This window comes from Leptodactylus fuscus, chromosome 8 (genome assembly GCF_031893055.1).
Source record: "Leptodactylus fuscus isolate aLepFus1 chromosome 8, aLepFus1.hap2, whole genome shotgun sequence".
NCBI classification, from domain to species: Eukaryota; Metazoa; Chordata; class Amphibia; order Anura; family Leptodactylidae; genus Leptodactylus; species Leptodactylus fuscus.
The window spans coordinates 55,627,024-55,649,713 of record NC_134272.1 but is presented as its reverse complement, the minus strand read 5'-3'; the positions used below and the strand labels follow the sequence as shown (position 1 = coordinate 55,649,713).

General features: G+C 38.7%; 1 protein-coding gene across 2 annotated transcripts in view; it reads right to left on the bottom strand.

Annotated features, from left to right (window-relative positions):
- Positions 1–11,071: 11,071 nt before the first annotated feature.
- The window catches only part of GRIN2A (glutamate ionotropic receptor NMDA type subunit 2A), a 407,150-nt gene continuing 395,531 nt past the window's right edge, over positions 11,072–22,690 (bottom strand). For both annotated transcript variants that reach the window (XM_075285943.1, XM_075285944.1), the window contains 2 exons: positions 17,120–17,358; positions 11,072–14,016 (listed from right to left, as the gene is read on the bottom strand). In XM_075285943.1, the coding sequence (XP_075142044.1) occupies positions 12,232–14,016; positions 17,120–17,358 (2,024 nt within the window). In that variant the 3' untranslated portion in view covers positions 11,072–12,231. The remainder of the gene's footprint in view (positions 14,017–17,119; positions 17,359–22,690) is intronic.

Genomic DNA, 22,690 nt, shown 5'->3' with positions numbered 1-22,690 from the left:
ATGCTGTTACCAGTATCGGGCACGAACGGGCCAGGAGTATTGCCACCCCAGCCCTATGACGATCGTGAAAAGCAGAAAAAACATTCGGGAAGTGATGTTTAGCAAAATTAAACGTGCCCATATGTTCCAAATGGGTCTCCTGCAAAAATGCTACATCTGCCTTCAGAGAGCAGAGTTCCTTAAGCACAAGACCCCTCTTAACATCGGAGCCCAGGCCCTTAACATTAATTGACACGCACCTTACCATTAAAAACTAAAAATAAGGGACAGTAGCAGATTAAAAATGGACTCACCCATCGGGCCATAGAGCCCCCCAAGAAAGCGAGAAATAAAGCTCCAAAATGAACTATCAGGTCTCTGAATTTGAGAGTAAACCCCCAGTGAAATCTTTTATAGAGCTGAGGGCCATCTTGGAACCTAAGGGGGAAAAAAAGGGGAACAGGGAAAAGGGAAGGGAATACACAAGAGGAAGAGACACAATATTCCAACATAGGGCACGAAAAACAAAAAACAACCATTGAGACAAATAAATACAACAATACAATATATTGTGGGCAAAGTTAATTCACTCGCCAGGGACTAAAGAGTTCAGTAAACAGGGTCACAAACCAAGAAAAACCATGTCCCCTTAAAGGGGAATAGTGACCTGAAAGTCTGGAGTGAGGGTCAAGGTGCTAGAAAGAAAAGTAAAGAACTACTGGCACCCCACCCCGTCCTGCACAAAGAAAAAGAAAAAGAAAAAACTGCCAAATCCACGGGACCAAAATAAACAAAACAAAAACAAAACAAACTAAAAAAGAAAGAAAAAACAACAACAACAACAAAAAAAACATAGGGCGAGGGATGGGAATATGGATGTTCTCTTGTAATTAATGCAATAAAAAGAAGAATCTAGACAGGCCAGTATGTTTTCCTGTTGGGGCAACTATGTTTCTCCTTTGAGAGCTTCCAATGTGGGTGATACCTGCCCATACCCACCAATGAAAAACTGTCTCCAGCCTTGGTGGAAATATTGGGTTGCCAATAATCGATAGGAGGTGTGAAGGGATAGCCTTTAGTTTAAATTGAAAGTGATGCCGCCATCAAAGCTGAGAGGAATTATAGCTAAAGTGGAATAATGATTTTACATACATTGGGACCAGGACCATGGCCCATATTAACTCAGGCACCAGAAGGGAGCTTCCTCTGAGACTAAGGATAGTCAGGTGAGCATTCTGGGTTGACTACAAGATAAAGAGAGAAGTTAGGTAGTGACATCCCCCATCACCCATCCCCCAATACCTCCATTTCGTCTATGGAGGTATTTTGTGTGGCTAGAGATTCTGGGGCTTTCATTATCCATGAATTTTGATATTTAAGAGTTGATGTTACAAAATTTTGAAGCAGAAGGTTGGATAGGGAAGGATCTAACAAGGTAAAGGAATCTCTGGAGGGTATGCTCTGTGAAGACTGACAATGATGGTGAGGACCACCTCTCCAAATCCTCTGTCAATTGTTGAACTAGGGGTAGATAATGGGGAGAGTACATTTTTCACAGTGTAGTTACTACACTATATAGAACATTGTTACTGAAGAGGGTCTTCTGACATCCCAAATAATAGTTTTACAGACTGCTGTAGGGTTCTGGACATCTCTCCTACCTTGTTGCTGCTTGGACACTCTGTAACATCATCAGCTTTTCTTTATTCCAGTTGCTTTTATGTACAGTAGAGTTGAGTCAGTCATGTGATCAAGAGTCAGAGTCTCAGCATAGGAGACCCTTATCTATATCAGAAAGAAGGTTAATCCAGTGCAGTGGAAAATGTACTCTCCTCACATAACCATTTTAGTCAGAAGCTCTGCCCCAAATCCTATAAACCTATATATCACAAAACTCAGCTTCTTTCCTTCTATCTCATCCTACTCTGAAATTGGACAGCAGAAATCACCTCTTCACCTTTGTGGTCTATTGTATAGTGGTTTGTGTATCCCAATAAATGAATTGATGTTCTCTGTTGCTTTTCGTTGTACAATATGGAATACAGAACCCGTGAGCTTTGTTCCCAGTAGATTCTAAATACAAGTATATTGTCTTGAGCTTGTTATTTTGCTTCTTATGTCTGTATGAAACTTTCATAAACGTCTTCTATTGTAAACGTCTATATTTTCCAGCTTTCCCTCTCAAGTCCTTTGTGCAGTAATAAGGCTTGATCAAGGCTCCGGATGGACCAAAACATTGGCTATTAGTGCACAATTTATTAATTGATGCACAAAATAAAAATTGCATTGCATTATTCTGGGTGTTGCGGTTTCTTCTATATTTATCCTGTGAAGATCTTCTCCTACTACAGAACAGCTAACCAAATATAGATTGTGATAAATGTCAGCATGAGGAATATGACATTAGATGTCAGTACTTTGGTGTATTTTAGTTTCTGCATTATCGCCAAAATACCCATACTATATACAACTAAACTAAACCTGATCTTGATCACCATAGATACTAATGATCTAAGTCTGTTCCAATAGAATTGCAAGAGATCTGAGTATTGAGTTCCTGTTCGGCCCACAGGAAAATAGCCAACGGACATGTGAAGTCGGCGCTTTTGGACCCAGGGAAGAAGGAGCATGAAAGAAGGCGGAGGCGGTGAAGAAGACGGACCGTAGCTGGAGAGTTTTTGAGCAGCACTGGGGACGCCCCCAGTGCAGTTTGAGCTCCGAGGAACGCCCCAGTGATGCGAGAAAAATCATTTACATAAAGAAGAAAGAAGATATTTCTAAGGAACAGCGATGCGGATCAGAGTAATAAAGGTAAGCAAAGAAAAACTTTACTTTCTTATTGTGTATTAATTGTAAAAGGGGTTTCTAATGATAGAATCCCTTTAAAGCACACCTACAATTATAAAACAATTTTGCATAAATGAATAGTATATGTGAAGATAAGAAACATTTGTAATACTGTAATAAATGTTGTAATCTTATTAAAGAAATCAGTTTCCTTCTCCAATTATTAGGCTGCTCTCCTCTTCATTCCCTTTCACTCTTATCTTTATAGCATCCATACCCATCTTTAGCCTTGCACACTGAAGTCTATGGAGATAAGAGGAGGAAGCGAAGGAGGCCTCTGCTGACTAGCTAATTGATTTACTGCCTCATTCCGTGCACTAATAGAGTCTTATCCTGAAGATAACAGTGTCAGAAGACTTCCCCCTGACAGTACAGAAGAGCTTAGCAGCTGCAGTTATTTGTGTGTCTTTTCCAACAGCTTACTCCCTTTCCCTAGACTAGTATGTAAAACTAACTCAACCTAGAGAAGGAAACATATTTCTTTATATACTATAAAGTTACTTATATTCACATATAATATTCATTTCTGAAAAGCTGTTTTATATTTGGAGGTGAGCTTTAAAGAATTGGCATTCCTGATGTGCTCTCCAAGTAAGGGGGCATTCACACTTGTGCCCGTGTCCACCCGCTGGGTCTCTGTCCAATTCCCCAGAGAAACTGCATAGGGGACATCTTCCCAGCAGTCAGTTTTAAAACCCATTCATTTGACTGCACACATTTGTCTTGTAGAACCACTGGAAAGCAGAAGTCAGATTACCACATATATCAATATCACACTTATCAATTTTCTGATCTCTTTCTTGATATAATTTACTACTCCTTGTCGACTTTGCTAAAGTTTACTAATATTGTCTAAGTTTTAGACAGTACCAATTTAGACTAAGCATTCCTAAACTCTGCCACATTTATCAAAGTGTCTGTTACTGTTGATAAATCTGGTGTGTTGTGAGGCCGGGTTCACACAGAGTATTTTGGTTCATAATGTGGAACGTAGACGCCGCGAGAGCTTTTGCGGGCCGTATACGCTCCCATTGTTTTCAGTGGGAGCCGGTACCGTATATGCGGCGCTATTTTGCGGCCGTGATTTTGCGGCGGCCGCAAAATAGCGCCGTGTATACAGTACCGGCTCCCATTGAAAACAGTGGGAGCGTATACAGCCCGCAAAAGCTCCCGCGGCGTCTACGTACCAAATCACGAGACAAAATACTCTGTGTGAACTCGGCCTTAGATTGACTAGTCTAACATTAGACCATTTGGCTTAAAAGATCTCGGTGCATTTTTTGAGCATAGAGTCACTCAACTGAGGCCAAACATCTTTGGGAAGTCTCTTTCCCATGTCTCTTTTTCACACAAGTTGCAAAAGTACATTAAGTGTGTCTAAAACACTTGATAAATGCGGTGTTTTTGTATTTATATCTTTTACAACCGTAAAATGGATAAAAGTAACACGTTACATGTTACTGTAACACAAGGGCCATATAAATATGGATATAATAGAGAACAAATAAATGCTCATGTCCCAGCATTCTTAGAAAGGTTTTCCAAAACCTAGAATTACAGTTCTGTAGGTTCACAATGTCCTATAAATAGTAATTCACTTACCTGATGGCACATTCCCATGGTCATGAGCAAAAAGCCCTGCAATGAAAATATGAAACAACTGCACTAGGAATAATGCTCAAAGTACACACATGGACCAAATAGTTCGTACTCCTCATTTAATGAAAGAAAAACCCACAATAGTCACAGAAATAACTTGAATCTGACAAACTAGAATTTGCCAAACTACATGTTGACAAGCCACAAAACTTCTGGGAGAGTGTCCTATGGACAGAAAAGACAAAAATCAACCTTTTTGGCAAGGCACATCAGCTCTATGTTCACAGATGGAAAAATGAAACATATCTTGAAAAGAGCACTGTCCCTACTGTGAAACACGCATGAGGCTCTGTTATGTTCTGGGGCTGCTTTGCTGTATCTGGCACAGGGTGTCTTGAATCTGTGCAGGGTACAATGAAATCTAAATACTATCAAGGGATTCTAGAGAGAAATGTGCTGCCCAGTGTCAGAAAGCTTGGTCTCAGTCGCAGGTCATGGGTCTTGCAACAGGATAATGAACCAAAATAAACAGCTAAAAACATCCAAGAATGGCTAAAAGGAAAACATTGGACAATTCTGAAGTGGCCTTCTATGAGCCCTGACCTAAATCCTATTGAGCATCTTTGGAACGAGCTGAAACATGCCATGTGGAAAAGGCACCCTTCAAACCCGAGACAACTGGAGCAGTTTGCTCACGAGGAGTGGCCCAAAGTACCTTCTGAGAGGAGCAGAAGTCTCATTGACAGTTACAGGAATCGTTTGATTGCAATGATTGCCTCAAAAGGTTGTGCAACAAAATATTACAAAAAATTCTGTTGAAGCGAAAAGCAATGTCTGACTTTCATTTTCATAGAATTTTTATTTATTATTACTTTTGTTAGATTCCAGTTATATCTGTGACCATTGTGGGTTTTCATTCATTAAATGAGGGGGTAACAACAATTTTGTCCACGAATGTATGTCATTGTGACCCGCCTGGTGATGTTCCTTTTAAAAAGAGTGGCCATTCACTTACCATGTGACATAGTGTTATCAGTTTGTGTAATATAGAGATTATTGAGCCCCTCGGGAATTGAGGTTATTACATGTTCTGACTGTCAATAGTTTACAACTGAATCAGTATATTGAACACTATGACATAATTGTGTGCTAGAAAAGGCATTTACACAAATACTATAAAACTACTTATATGTTTGCAAACTGTTTATTATAAAATATGGTAATAAACAATAATCGATCGATTTGTGAGTTCAGTGGGTAAAATTACATTATCTAATGAATGATAACCTGTTGTGTTTACAAGTATCGAATAATACTAAGAGGAAGGAGTTAGTGCCCAACCTAAGACAGAGTATACAGAATATGGTCTAGATGTGTTAGAAAGTATTCTTTTAATACAGCTATTGATGCGTCATGATCATACAGAGTAGATGCTGCTTTAAAAGAAGATAGTAAACAAAATGGAATAAATTTAATACCATGCAAATAAATGATCTGGCATTCCATATTAGACTACATAAAATCTGTGGCTTCAATGAATGGTAAAATCCTAGCTATGTCACAAATATTCACATTAGATGAAGCAGAAGTCCACTGTGCTCTGTACATGAGAAAATATGAAGGAAAAGAAAAGAAAAAGAAAAGAGAGGAATATACGAAATTACTATACAGCCCTGAGTAATCATTAGCAAGGGGCTACAATAAATATATATACACAAACATAGATGCTACATAGAAGTCAGAGATTTCAGGACATACATGTGTATTCCAGATTTGTCAGATATAGTCAACTGTATTTTTAAGTTTCATTAGCATCCATCTTGCAAGCTGAATTTTTAGCCATGAGGACACAACATGAGGACTTATTCAAAGTAGCATTTGATAGTTTTTTTTTTCTCTTTTAGCAATTTGTATTTTCTTTCTTTTTATCACACCTATATTGAAGTCTAGCAGAAAGAGAACTTGAGAGCCTTGTTAAGTGCAACTAATTATAATGGAGGAGCCAATTTTTTTTCTTTTAGAGCACCCCAATTCCTTTCCTTTCTTCATAAATGGACCTTTCATATCCTCGGGCACTTGTAGTTTTATATATTGCTAGAAAGCCAACAATGCGCTGAATTCAGCACACTGTCGTCTTTCATGTTATGTGCTATTGGTGCTGTTACCAATAGCTCTTCACTATCAGAAGGGCATTCCTGAAGGTCTAGATGGGAACGCCCCTCCTGACAGTATTGTCCATAGCGCTATACTGTCAGAGGGGACGTTTGTTACCGCCCAGTCATTGCACTGAGCGGTGAGGAGTGCCCCCAGTACTAGTCTATGTATGAGTACTGTCAGGTGGAGGGCATTGCTCACAGCTCAGAGTCGTGGCTGACAGTATAGAGCTATGGATAGTACTGTCAGGAAGGACGTTCCCAGCTAGACTGTCAGGAATACCCTTCCACAGAGAAAAGATGCCAAGCGGAATTATAGTGTACTAATTAAATTGACATCAATTTGGTAAGAAATCAGCAAAATGGCCTATTACCTCAAGATGTTGTGAAAGCCTTCACAACATCAGATACAGCATATATTAAACCCAAATTATGGTGGCAGCAACTTCTCCCTAAATGCTAACTGAATAGCGTGATCAACAACAGGTAATAGACCAAAGAGACAGTTGAACTCTAAAGGAATAAACTGATAATCCCAAAAAGCGATATTTCTCCAAATGTATTTTTTATAAGCACAACGTGTTTCGGGCCGTGTTTCTCAAGTGTAACAATAAAACAGGTTTGCGTCCTCTAGCGAGGAGACAACACACAACACATCCCTGAGCGCACTTCACTCAATCCCTCCTCACCGAAGTGGATGTCTGTCTCTTTGGTCTATTATCTGTTGAGGAACACCCTTCTGACAGTGAAGAGCTATCTGTAACATCACCGATACCTCTTCCCCCAGGGCACGTAATGGGAAAGCTGACAGTGCGCTGAATTCAGCACACTGTCGGCTTTCTAGTGGTATATAAAACCGCATGTGCCCAAGGACATGAAAGATCCTCTTTAAGTACCTTTTGCCTTTTAGGACCTCACCATTTTTTATTTTTTTATTCTTCACAATTCTACATCCATTTTTATTTTTAATGTAGCTTACATAGCCTCTGAGCCAGCAAAGGGTGCACCTAATATTAGAGGAGGTGCACTCCTTCTCCACTGTAGCTAGTATACATTTACCACATCAAATACACCATATTTCTGGCATAAATGATAAAACTTGCAGGGCCAATGCCAACCTGCTTGCATGTCTCTTTTTTTGGGGCAGTTCTGGAGTAAAAAAAAAAGTCACTTTTTTGCAAAAAATGCTGATAAATGCAAAAAATGCAACTTTTTACGCCTTCTATGCCAGAAAACTGGCATAATAATTATGCTGCATTAGATTTTTTATTGGTAGGCATGGTTACCGGGAATCCAAATATGTTATCAATAACATTACCACAATAAATTAATTAAAAATTAATTAATTAAAAAAAAGGATGAATTTTTTAAACACTTTTTTCCCAGTAGGATTTAGCTTTTCATCTTTTATAGTGTATGTACTACACAGGTCTTATATGTAGTTTATACCACTTAAATGTCACAATTACCATAAATCACAACATGTAGGGAGTCAAAGAGATTGCATTAGAGGATTTCTCCGATCTTGGCCATTACTACAAGAGTAGAACTGATAACCTCTCCAGCTGTTGAGGTTGTCATGTTTTTGTAAAAAGGAAAACCCGAAATGCTAAAAAGAATGAGCCCTTCATAAAGAACCAGTGACAGTGTTGAGGACGGCATATTGTAGATAAAATAGAATTCTGCACAATGCCATGTAAGATTTCAATAACAATCAATTAAAGGTAAAAGTTTAGTAATGTCACCAATTCCTACCATCGGTATCCAAATGAAAAAGAATATACATTATGTAATTTCTAGGTACCATCTAATCCACCTTTGGAAATCATTTCACCACTTTATTGCTAAGGAGAGCGGAGTTACTGTGAAAATTGTGGCTACGTTATTGTAATTTATGTTTCCATAAGTCATGCCAAATTGGCTTCATGCATACATGCATGCAATCATAGAGATTGGTAAAAAAAACAAAGGCATAGTACAATCATAAGCAAATATTTTTTCTTGTGATGGCTACAATATATAAGTGTGAACAAAATATTGTATTTAACTGAATCGAATGGTCAAATTCACAACAAAATGGAGGAGGCGCTCGTAGCAACCGAAGAAAAGTACAGGTTATAAAGATAGAGGTGATTGGAAACTGCCCGTTAGCTATACTTTTTTCACAATCTGTTTAACGCATGCATGAGTAGAAAATTGACGGGAATTTATGTTTCAGAAAATGACCAGTTTATTTTCTTCAAATCTTAATGGAATATTTTTCTGTATTTTTTTTTTTTGTAATATTAGGTTTAATTTATCCAATGGCACAGGGCTAAGGCCCATTAAGTAAGGCAGACCAAAGCCCACTTAATAGAACCCAGTAGCTTTATACTGTTTATTAGATTGCATTTTAAGAAATCAGGTATACACATTGAAAAAGTACTGGGGGTTCCCTATACATTGTTCTAGCGTTGGGTCCAGTTTATTTGGCCTTGCATTAAAAAGATGCAATATTTGTCGCATTTGTATGCGTTTTTTAGCAAAAATTGTAATTCCCATTTTGTTCAACCCTTTCCACTTTTCAAAATAGTTGACTGAAGGGAGCCGAAATCTACGCAGGCCTGGACAGGGACACTTTGGCCTGTCATATTTATTATGATTTACCATAAATCTCCACCAATTCCTTAAATTAAAGTGAGATCTTCCTATGGTGGTGTTAATTATTAAGAGGCTGGGGTCTCTTAATAATTCTGGCACAACGTGCGCCAACCTACACATAGATTAAGAATGGCTGAAAAAGTGCCGGTTTTAATAATTGTCCACACTGTCTGTTGGTGCTGGCTCCTGACTGGAGTTGTCTCCATTTCTTAATCATTCAGCAGTTGACTCAGCTGCGGAATCCGCGGCAAGATAGGTCATCTCACTTCTTATTTCTGCTACTAGCTAGTAGGAAAAAAAAGCAAGCGGCTCCCATTGAAGTCAATGGGAGCCATTTCTGCAGGCAGATTTTGAGACGGACATATCCTAGCACTCTTATGTCCTTTAATATATTCCATGTTCCTGGGATTTTTAAGAAAGAATAGATAATCCATGACAACAAATGAACCATAAAAAACCTCCTCTTAGTAAATTTCACATAATTAGAGATGAGCGAGTAGTACTCGATCGAGTAGGTATTTGATCGAATACTACGGTATTCGAAATACTCGTACTCGATCGAGTACCACTCGCTGTTCGAATGTAAAAGTTCGATGCAGAACCAGCATTGATTGGCCGAATGCTATACAGTCAGCCAATCAACGCTGGTTCTTCTCCTACCTTTAGAAGTCTTCTCCGTGCAGCTTCCCCGCGGCGTCTTCCAGCTCTTCATTCACTCTGCCAGGCATCGGGCCTGGGCAGAGCCAACTGCGCATGTCCGCTTGTAGTGCGGGCATGCGCAGTCGGCTCTGCCTAGGTCCGATGCCTGGCAGAGTGAATTCAGAGCCGGGAGATGCCGCGGGGACACTGCATGGAGAAGACTGCTTGGAGGATCCAGCCCGACCCTCACTCGTGGACTTGGTAAGTATAATTTGATCGAACGTTGCCTACCCCTGAAATGAGCATTTTGCTCCCATAGACTATAATAGGGTTTGATATTCAATTCGAACCTCGAACATTTTACTGTTTGCTCATCTCTAATAATAATATATTTTTTTAAATTCAAAGTGATTTAAAAAATAAAAATTATATGTGTCTTTAGGTATAGATTCGCAAGCTACATTGATACCTTCAAAGATATATATATATTTTTTTATGCTTTCCCAGAATCAGTCATAGAAGTAGTTTCACAGAGGCTGATTTTTTAGTGTTTTTCTTGATATTTTTACTGAAATTAATCAACTTGTTAGTTATAGATAATAGGTAAATATGAAATGTACTGCAGAGTGCCGTTTTTGTGCCATTTTTCACACTTTTTTTGTTTTTTTTTGGATACTTGGCATTTTATTTTTTGAAATGTAGCACTATTTAGGTAGGGCACATTTGATGGGAAACAAATTTCTTCAAAAACTTCACAACAAAAATGTCTGCAAATAAAAAGTTAGCAAACCCATTTGTAAAAAAAAAGTGCTATAATTTTTTGCAAGCTATTCTCCCATATACCGAAAAAAAAAAAAAGGTTGCGTAAAGGAAGCCTCAAAGAGTCATTGTTATTATTCTGTTCTTGCTGAAGGTCATGGAATTATTTCATGCTGAGACTTTTTTGAAGCATTTGAAGTTTATACATCTGGGCAACATTCAGGAATTTGTTTTTTTATGCTTATATTGCAAATCATCTTTTTGACTATTGGGTTCAAAAAAACTTTTTTTGCTTGTAATTTGCACATGTAACTGAATTGTACTGTTGTGTAGTTTACATGAAGACATGCAGAAATAGCAAACTACCATGCACCAAGAAAAGTGTGTTACATAACCAGGTCTGACGAAATAAAATCGAAAAATAATTTTCATAAGGGAAAAAAGTTCAAGAGGTTAATTTCGGTATTAATGGTAAATTATTACACTCAAGTAGATGCACTGTGTTGTGCTACATCTGTACTGATATCTATATACAGTATATATATAGCTATGAACCGAACCAATATATCTACAACAGTGGTAGGCGTTTCAGCGTACTATACAAATATATATAAATATATACATAAGGTACCAGTATGGAATACTTGTGATATCCTAGGCTACTGTGTGAACTGGAACGTGTGGCAAATGACACTGGCATGGAATTTCTTTGATCATTTTATTACATAATTAATGGTGATAATTAAAACAAATAGATTTGACGGTGAATTTGTCATGGCTAGCTAACAAATCTATAATATGGAAATCAAGATACTGACATTGACAGGTAGTAATCTTCAGAATAATGCTTGTGAACATAACTTTAAAAAGGCGAAATCTCTCGATCTTCCTCAGTACTCATGATCTGAAGATTGCGGTCGATAGACTTAAAATACTCTTTTCTATTAGGATCGATATGGAAAAGTTGATTTTACTCATCCCCTTGTGACTGTGCAAATGCATTCTTACATAAAACATTTTTGTGTCAAACTACATGCATACGATATTGCTTCAATTGCTAGTAAAAAGATTAGATGACAAATAACATTATATGGTGTTCACTCTAGTGTCGTATAGTACTAGTGGCATAATGGCAAAGAACATCAAATTATAGCTGCCAAGATTGAATCAGGCTGTATCTTTCTTTCTCATGGCTTATATTATCCTACTGTTACAATGTCGTCAGCAAAAGTTTTTTTTAGGGTTTACACTGTTTGGAATATTTTTGGATATACTTAGGATAAGGATGGGTATGTGACAACATCTCCTTTTGTAGAAGGCAGTTATCATGCCATTGTACCGGATCAATGCTTTACACCCCCATCTTTGACCCACTACATTACTGCTGTCCGTGACTATTAAGAGCATAAAACTAAATTGGACAATTCCAAGGAGAAAAACTGTAACTTTCTTAAGTAAACGTAGACACCTGGAAGACCCTACAGAAATTAATGTAAGCAGAAACCTTCCCTGCTCTTCCAAATATTCTAATGGTCATGGATGGCCTCTAAAGTGTTGGCAGCTACACTATATTTTCAGGCTTTAACATAACTTATGGTACATACATACATACATTTTAAACATCTGATTCAATGCTAGGCATTTTCTTAAATACACGTCTATTGCTGCAGGAATTTACAACCCTTGGAGTTGGGTACAGACTATTCTTGCTTGAGACATAAGGCATAACATACTCTGAAACACACAAGTCGTTGGGTATTCGTCCGTCCCTCGAGGAGTATGAAGTAGTGGATTTTATTGATGATCTTAAATAGTTATCATTTCTCGATTTTGATGTAGAGGATTGTTTATATATGTCCGAGGAGCTCCGTCCATGACTCAGTTTTTGGTTGTCATGAAAAGGATGCAGAAATGGGTTATCAGAAGTAATGTCAGGATAGAGGGACTTGCTCCTCTTGTTTTCCTTTAAAGATTGTGTAAAAAGCGGAATCTTATTTCCCAATAGTTTTTCATGGGGGACAATAAGAATATTGGCAAAGGGGCTTTCCTCTAGATATCGTTCCTTATCTTTCAAACTTATGCTACGGGGTGGCCTTCCAGTGTCTGACTCTCTGGGCTTATTTATATTGTCACAAGAATGCTGCCTGTGAATCCGCAACTTGTTTTTCTTCTGAAATTGTACAGCATTGTTCTCAATCCAGTTGTGTTCATAAACAGCATCAGAATGCATAGAGTTGGGGGCCTCATGTAGCATTTGATCTTCATCGATATCATATAGATTTCCTATATGTAGGCAATCGTCACATTTATATGGGGACCTGGCAGAGTAGTGACCAGTATAACTGGGCACATTTGATAGACAGCTTCTGCAATGTGTGGAGTTTTGCCTATATCTGTCGTTGACTTCGGTCATAGAAGCGTTTTTTTCCTTTAAACCGTAGTGCTTAGAAAATAGCTTGTATTGTAGGTCATTATTTGGAAGACTATCTTCATTATGAATGGGAGTCCTGTTCCCATGTAGGGAGGGTTCGGACTTTCTATAATTGTCATTGTGATCTTGGTACTCTTCTGGATAATCTCCTTCCTCTTGTACAGGGGCATTTTCAACATACTGGGGCTGCTCTATCAAGAAATTAGGTTCCTTGTCACCATCAATTGTGTAAATTTTATCACGAGTAGATCCTTGTTTAGTTTTTAAGTAGGACAACTCAACCTCACTACAATCTCTAGGGTATTTAGATACAGATCTCTTTTTTAAGTTGTCTTTACTTTTGTGGTGTTTGCTATTGTTTTCATGGTCTACGTGACAGGTTGCTCTACTCGATGATTCAGAAGCATCTGAAAAATGGCCATCTTCTGGGAGGAAGCGCTGGTTTTTACTTGATAACTTGGACTCATCAGTACCATTTTCATTAATTGAACCTTGATTTCTCAAAGTTTCTACTGACTTCTTCCAAAGTTGTCTTGGTCTAGAATTCCCCTTTGGTTCTGCACTGACAGCGACCTCAACTGTGTTAGGATTGGATTCATTTAATGTGAGTGGATGTTGGCCCTGGAACACGTAATTGTTCAGATTGTCTTTATGGCGATTACTAGCTAACATGGTAAGATCGTGCGTATTTTCTGGGTAAATCTCTTTTTGCTGGAATGGTCTGTTATCTGAATAGATTAAGTTCCCCTTGTCTAGGACCATGTCCATCAGCAGTGAACCTCTTGGAATATAATCAGATGCCCTTTTTGGTGAATTGCATTGAGAGGGGTTTGTCAAATTAGTCAAATTCGCCATGTTCTTAGATGATCTGAGTAATTTTAACATATTGGTTTGGGAAGCAGTAAAACTGAAATCTGAAGATTTTCTTTTCTCTTCTATGTGCACTCCATGAATACAGCTGTAAATGCCCTAGAAGACATATACAAAAGAATATTACTTTTCATGAAACTTACAGCAATGTCATATTAATACTTAATAGTGGAGTTATGAAACCATCTGTGATAAGCTTGTCTTTAGTATCCTACAATAGACTATAGCACAAGCTTTTAGACATTTTACAATTACAATAGCATTACATTTGGTATTCACATATATAAAAATTTAACCATCTGGTGCAATAGTAGACATTTTCTAATATACCATACAGTTGCCTCTTTCAAGTATGCTCCAGCCTTTCACCTATACTTTTTATTATTTGTCTAATAAATGCTATGAGGGACATTATTGATAGACCATTAAAGTACTGATGTGTCCACATTTTATTGAACCACAGTTTGGTTAAATACTCCAATCTGTAATTAACCCATAAACTGCCATGATCCCTAAATGGGGAATGGGTACTTTAAACCGCCTACGAACACCATCTGTCATTGACGAATAGAGACAGGAAATTCATATGTTCCAGCAGGATGTCGCCCATGATAGGAAACCTAAACTGATCATGTGCATGCATTGCCTTATACATGCAAGGTCATTTTCATGGTGCAGTCCCCATATTATTGAAAGAAAAATTGGGGCAGTTAATGGGTTAAATCATTGAAAACAATATCCTGAACATACTAACAATTTCACTCCATCTCCACACACGCACTAGGTGGTTCTCCATAGGCACACATAGTATGTCACTTTGTGATAATTTATCATAAAGTCATGCTATTCTATTTTTTTAATGTATAACTTGTGATATGCATATATGGACATATCTTAACCAGCAGTTTTATATACTGATAGAAAGCCCACAGTGTGCTGAATTCAGAGCACTGTCAGCTTTCCGGTTATGTGTCCTGGGGAAAGAGATATCGGTGCAATTACCAATAGCTCTTCACTGTCAGAAGGGTGTTCCTGATAGTCTAGCTGGGAACGCCTCTCCTGACAGTACTGTCCATAGCGCTATACTGTCAGAGAGATGTGACGCTGAGTGTTGAGGAACATGCCCCCCCAACAGTATTTGTTCATGACTAGTGCTTAATTCAGTGCACATCGGCTTTCCAGTGGTATATAATACTGCATATGCCCAAGGACATGAATTGTCTTCTTTAACCCCTGATATACTGTTTAAAATTGTAGTGCAGCAAAATTAAAGGGATTTTACCATTAAAATGCTTTTCTTTTCTTGATAATACGTAGGAATAGCCTTAAGAAAGGCTATTCTTCTCCTACCTTTAGATCTTTTCTCCGCACCGCCGTTCCTTAGAAATTCTGGTTTACTTTGGTATGCAAATGAGTTATTTTGCAGCACTGGGGGCATCTCCAATGATGCAAGAGAACTCTCCAGCCACAACTCCATCTTCTTCAGTAACCTGCCTCTCTGCGCGCCTAGAAGGTTGAAACCAAGCTCCAAAAGAAGACGTGCAGAGAGGATGGTTCCTGAAGAAGATTGAGGTGTTGCTGGAGAGTTCTCTCGCAGCATTGGGGACGCCTCCAGTGCTGTTTCAGCGCGGTCCGCACCCAGTACTGCAAGAGAACTCATTTGCATACCAAAGAAAACCAGGATTTCAACCTAATGGTGGCACGGAGAAGATATCTAAAGGTAGGAGAAGAATAATAGCCTTTCTTAAGGGGTTTCCTACATGTTGAGAAAAACAAGCATTTTAATGGTAGAATCCCTTTACACATGGATTCAGCGCCAAAATCCTCACCAAAAAACTGTGTTTGAATGGACCTTTATATCTTATGTACCACTGCACAGGATCAGCAAAAGGCACTCACCCCTACAATAATGAAAAAGCATTTCATTCTACTCACCTATTAGATTTATTTTTTGCAACTGTTGTGTGACAGATAAATCAGAAATAAAGGGAGGTAATATTCTATATAAATAGAGACTGATGTTTCCTATGCCAGTTTTAAAGGGTATTCTCATCTCAAGGATCATATTCAGACTTGTAGCTCAAACTAACAGAAGTGTTTTACCCCATACATTGTTTTATCTATCTTTCTCCATTTGCCAGATACAACTAAATCTCTCTCCCCAGTGTTTACAGCTACCTGTCTAGTTTATAAACCTATGGGTCAGAATGATGACTCAGTCCCTGTTCCTGGCCTTTTATGGTCTGTGCTCTCCCCCTTTCTACATAAACATTTCAGTCAATGAACCCTGATAAAGGCTAGATAAGTTTCTTAAGCAGAAATCCATGTATATAAAACCAGAGATAACTGAGTTGTTTACAACAAGAGGAGGAGAGAAGATGGCAGAGTAGCTGAAATCCTGAGAGGAGAAACCCCTTTAGGCTAAGGCCCCATGGGACGATATGCAGCACTAAAGAGCTGCGGGAAAAACCATTGCGGTTCTTCCCGCAGCACTTTCAACAGAAAGTTCACAGAGTTTTCCTCTACGGACTTTGTTACCATTATATCTATGGGGAAGCTGACGATGTTTCCGTAGATATAATTGACATGCTGCGATTTCCAAACCATGCACTTTGCAAGTACTGTAAAACGCCAAGATTTTTGCCACGGTGTTTCCACCATGGGCAAATTGCAGTATTTCCAGCCCATGGGGCCCCGGCCTAAATCTATCCCACGACAGTAAGGAATCATGAGCACGACAGTGTGTGAGCCGCCGACTGTGACTAAATGTCATCCATGTATCACCCGTGCACGGGCCATGTTTCCGGGGCCTCATTCATTGGAGCTAGTGAGCACAGCCACAAAACAGGACAGGAATAGGAATTGGACCCTCTCCATCCACTGTCTGAAAAAGTGTCTAGTGGAGTCTATGAGATGCAGCAAGTTATTGTAAACCTAAAATACGCCAAGTTGAGGCAGTTTTAGAGACTATTGTGGTGTAGCAGTAATATTACTTGTGGATAATTTGAGTACAAATTGATTAAAAATGGAGCTATTAATGTTCATTGGCCAACTGTATTTTCTCATATATATGATCACTTTTAAAAATGTATCAAATTTACCTTCTTCCGTCAACTGAATGGTATCACTACACAAGAATGCAATATCCAGAATATACAGATTTATTAAGTAATATTTCTCTTATTATACTCTTATGACTTACCCTACTTATTGAGAATAGCAGTCCCGGTTTTCCTGAACAAACACCAGTAAAGCAGTATCGGAGCTTCCAGTAAAATAAATGTTCCCAAACAAAAGTTATAAGACTCAAGGCCATGGCAGCTGCCAGCATATAGAAGACCCCGGCCATATTGTCAATATCCAGCTGGCTGCTCATAACTTCATTTTTCTCACTGTGGCAGATGCCAGTGAGCCACAAGGTCTCCAGTTCCTCCATTTCACCTGGTAAAATAAAATTGTTGTATGTTGAGTGACAATATCTGGAAACTGAAATATATTACAACAGTATACAGCTGTCTTCATCGGCATCTCTTTTGATTTTCCTATTGTCACTGTCGGAAAAACCTGATATTATTCCATCGATAATTCCAATTGTTAGGATCACATCCTCCATCTTGTATTTTGTCAGCCATCTTGTAATCTTTTCTTATATAAACTTTATAAGCATGTTTGTTTAGAGTCTAAGAGACCCCTTTAGGGGATAAGGTGTGTGGAATGTTAATGGATGAGTTATAACTCCTTATCTGTTTGTGGTAAGGGTCTCATCTTTGAAGGTGTGTAGAAACAGGTTCTATAACCTGTTGATCGTTAGCCCAAGACCGGAGTGGTCAGACCAGCATGTGATCATTATCTCTCTTGCTGTGATATATACATCTAGAATTAGTGTAAGATGTTGGTTTACACATAAATATTTTAGATTCTTCTTTATTTCATGAGAAAGGTCATCTCAGTTTGGAAAGTAATAATGAGATGCAGATTACATTAGGCCTTATCCAATAGTCATGTGCCACACCTTATGTTATAACTCTTCAACCAATCATGTCATTAGAATAGTTCAACCTGCTTTTGTCTGTATTGTATTTAAACTACCTTTTTGCACCATTAAAATCAGAACTCACTTGATACACTATCAGCTGTGTGTGTGTGTGGCTTCTCCAGGCCTAAAGGATGGGTGTAGCTCATCCAGGCCTGTTATTTAATTTGGAACTCTGCAACATACTCTATTATGAGGACCCCTTGATGTCCCTAACACAATCGATGGTTCTATATAGGTAATTCACAGTATAGGTTCTCCTTCAGGCACCTTTGTAGATATCATAGGGAGTCACAGAGCAGGAACCCATCACTGCAGCAGACACGGTCCTTGTCTTCTACAGTGATGAGTTTGCAGTGATGCCTCAAGTCCTGTGCCTCTCTCTTCCTTCTTATTGGTGGGTGGAGAAGATGGTAAAAGAAGAGGGGTCTGCTTTAGCGGCATGTGGGCTGCTGGGCCAGGGAAATGTACCAAGAGTGGCTCACGTGATGGGGGCTGCAAACCCCTGTTCTACATTATAGAGGAAATTACAGGCCAGCAATACTGATTTAACCCTGAGACAGATAATTCAAGAAGCTGTGAAATGTGTAATAAATTATTCAAAACTTGGCTATTATGAGCACCGACTGTTGGTATATCAGATCAAACAGTGCTAATTTAAAGGGCTACATCAGGACATGTAAAAGGGATTTAAAAGGGTTATCCAGGACTATGATATTAAACTCCACTTACTCTTTTCAGGCCAGTGATATCATGTCATTTGGCAACATGGCCATGTTGTGGGTCCAATGCATGGAGCTGAGCTGCAATACCAAGCCCAGTCACTATGAAGTGGTCCAGCAACCAATATCAAAGTCCTGGACACCCTTTGAATAATGAAAAGACATTTGACAACAGACTGTTCTCAAGTAAGTTCCTACCTTTGGTGGAACTGGTTATTGCAGCACGGTTTGCTCATGGTGCAGGGTGGGACATGTGGGACTAGTATATACCTTTAAGGCCAACATGAAAATGATACTTTTAAAATCAAAGACTATAAGCAGCATGTCATTTATATGATGGATCACATAGAGTGCAATGGAGTGTCATATGTTGGCTGGAAGATGAGGATTTCAGAACACATTTCAGGTAATGAAAAAGGTCAGCCTAATATTTCAGGGGCTGACAAACATTTTGCAGAATAAAGGGAGCATTCACACGGCGTAACATCCCGCGAGATTTGGCACGTATACGCCGCGTGACCCTTTGCGTGCCGTACACGCTCCCATTCATTTCAATGGGAGCGGGGAGCGTATGCGCCACGCTAGTTTGCGGCCGTGCATTTATTCACGGCCGCAAACTAGCGCGGCGCATACGCTCCCCGCTCCCATTAAAATGAATGGGAGCGTGTACGGCACGCAAAGGGTCACGCGGCGTACACGTGCCAAATCTCGCGGGACGTTACGCCGTGTGAATGCTCCACATGCCAGGTCCTTCAATACATTGAAAGGGTAACTAATCCTTCATGAGGGGAAGATTGGAGACGGTGTGTAATTAACATTGAACCCATCTTGATATTATGTGTTAGTACCAGATATCCAGAAGACATGACTTGTACAAGTCTTCTGTTATATGGTTATTGCTCTCCATTTCTAATGTTTATCATTATGTATCATTTACAGTATATTACATTTTCATTTATTTATGTATTTTTTCTAATTTATATATTTCTACTTGCAGATTCAACACTTGGGCTGTAGTGTACAGTATATAGTAGATGCTTGAATCTATGTTCCAGCTTTATGTACCCCATACATCACATACGATGTGAGTAGCGATAAGAGAACCAGTTTGCAATAAGCTAGGTTCTTTACAAATTATCCAAAAATCTATAGTTCTGCAAAAGTAGAAGCAGAAACCCAAGGTAGGTGCAGAAAAACAATCTACTCAGGGTGGCAAATACAGTATGTGTGTCTGCTATATTTTCCTACACAGTTGTGGCTCCTCTGATCTGAGCTTACAGAATCATACTGATTTCTGGTGCTGTGAGCCTTAGGAATACCCTAGCTCTACTGCCTTATGTCCACAGAATTCTGTTAGCATCAGACAGTATAGCAACTAGTTGTGAAACACAGCATCATAAATCAGTATAATACTGTAAGTTCAGATCAGAGGTGGTAAGTAATAATGGTATGTTGTAATTCTTACCCAGATATAAAATATGGGTCCTATCAGGACGACTCACAATTTCTTAAAAAAATGGAAATTCATCGAAGTCTTTATAAAAGTTTAAGTACTCAGTGTCTATGCCTCTGTCCTGAAAATATCATGTTAGACTCCTCTGTGTTTCTCTCCAGTTGGATTGCCTGTATTTGCCAATGTGATGTATAGGGTTGAGTGATCGGGATCAGAAAAGACCGAATTCCGATCGAGTAAATTTCACGATCGCGATCGGTATTCCGATCTTTTCCAGCGGGATTGAAGCCAGAGGTTATCTCAAGATCGGCTCAACCCTAGTCATGTATATATCATTAATAGGGTTGAGCGATCGGGATCGGGAAAAATCAGATCCCGATCGGCGATCAAGCAAATTTCATGATCGCGATCAGCTGGAAAATGATCGGAAATCGGATTTTAAAATAGATCCTGAAATCTCAAGATCAGTTCAACCCTAGTCATGTACGGTCTGTGGTTCACCCTTTTTGACATTTGTGAAAAGTGGTTTTTGGATGAATGTCATCCATTTTTTTTTTACGTACATTGATAGACAAACTTGGATTGATGTAATGCAAAAACTACAGATGGTATATGTATGTGAAATATGGACCATAAATAAGGCTTAATAGTATAAGTGTGTCTTAGATACTTAGATGTTCTTGTCTCTTTATATAGAAAATGTCCAATATAAGCATTACATATGCACAGCATTCCCCTTGTGTACAATATCAGTATATGTTAACAGTATGTGTAGTTAACTCTTAATGCCTCATTCAAATGAAAATTGTAACCCATGATATTTAACAAGAGGGGCCACAATTAGGTAGTACATCCAGCCGACACATGGACTGTATCCTGGCCAGAATATGTTTGTGTGAAAGGGCTCTTCTCTGTGTATATTCCACTCCTGGTTTTCATTTACAGATCCTGATACAAAACGTTACCCAAAATACTTGTAAGGCTGAGACCCCCATATTGCCGAAATGAATCTTTTTTTTTTTTGTTGCAGATTTTGCTACTTTTTTTTAACCAAAGCCAAGAATGGCTACCTAAGGAACGGTAAATATAAAGGAATCTCTTATACTTCTCCCTTCTGCTCAATCCACTCCTGGCTTTGCCGCAAAAAAACGCAGCAAAATCTACAACAAAAAAAATCAGCTGTTCCGTAATATGGAGCCTCAGTCGAGAAGTCCACATCCATTTTTGAAAAGCAGCATATTAATTGTAGTTGTGGAATGGCAAGAATTTTCTCTATATTTAATAGTAGAAGAATAAACTCAGCAAAAAAACTTAATGTAAAAATGCAGGGAAAACGCACATTACGTGGGGCCTTCGCCTCAATTGGTTTCTTATTAGAGTAAATGTAATTTTATTTAAATCAATATATTTTGCATTCTAATATCTGTGGCCTGTTATATTAGTTCATAGTTCATTCATCTGATTTCTTAAAAAACTAATATTTGATGTTAGGAGAGACATTTCTATAGCTCTCATAGCTAATCATAAAATAGAAACCTGGAGGGACACAATCCATCATTGATTTTAACACTGTTATTTGCATTGCTAGATAGATTATGGAACAATTGGAAATTCATAGCAAGCTTTCTTGTCAATTAAAAACACAGGCCTCGGGTGCTTAAATTACAAATATATGCCAGCTGACATTTGGAAATACAGAGTCAAATGCATTTGAGGAACAGAAATACCTATTAGAGTACAGCATAATGACCTCCGAAAGTCCAGAAAAATAGGTTAGATATGATAAAACCCTTTGTCCTTAGGCCTTTCCAAAAGAGATCAATCAGAACATTTTAATTGTTAGGAGAAGCTTTGCTTTTTCTGAGAAATCAATGTCATATTGATACATTTCCTCTACATGCTAACGAAAGGAAATGTAACTAGCTCTGAGCTGTAATCCGATATGGATTATTTTTAGCAAATTAATTTGGATATGTGCATAGCAAATAACAATGGAATGAAGTTGGTAGAAGTATTTTTGCATTTTTGCAGCCTATTAGTTAAACATACACGTACTTTGCATACTAATGTATTACATATTTCTGAAAACACCTTTCTGTACAATATCACAGAATAGCAGAAAGGCTTTTATTCTTTGATTTCTCCAGTGCTTTCAACACCATCCAGCCAGGGCTACTGAGGGACAAGCTGGATCTTGGTGGAGTGGACCATCACCTGTCCAATTGGATACTAGACTACCTCACAAACCGACCTCAATATGTGAGAGCCTGGGACTGTGTGTCTGACACTGTGATCTGTAGTACAGGGGCACCACAAGGGACAGTTCTTGCCCCTTTTCTCTTCACACTGTACTGACTGACTTGCTGACTTTAGGTGCAACTCATCTAGCTGTTACTTACAGAAGTACTCCGATGACTTTGCAATAATAGGCCTCATCACATACAGAGGCGACAGGGAGTACAGAAACTTAAACCAGGGCTTTGTGGAATGGTGTCAGCAGAACCACCTCAGGATTAATGCTGGGAATACCAAGGGGATGGTAGTGGACTTCAGTAAGCAGAGCAT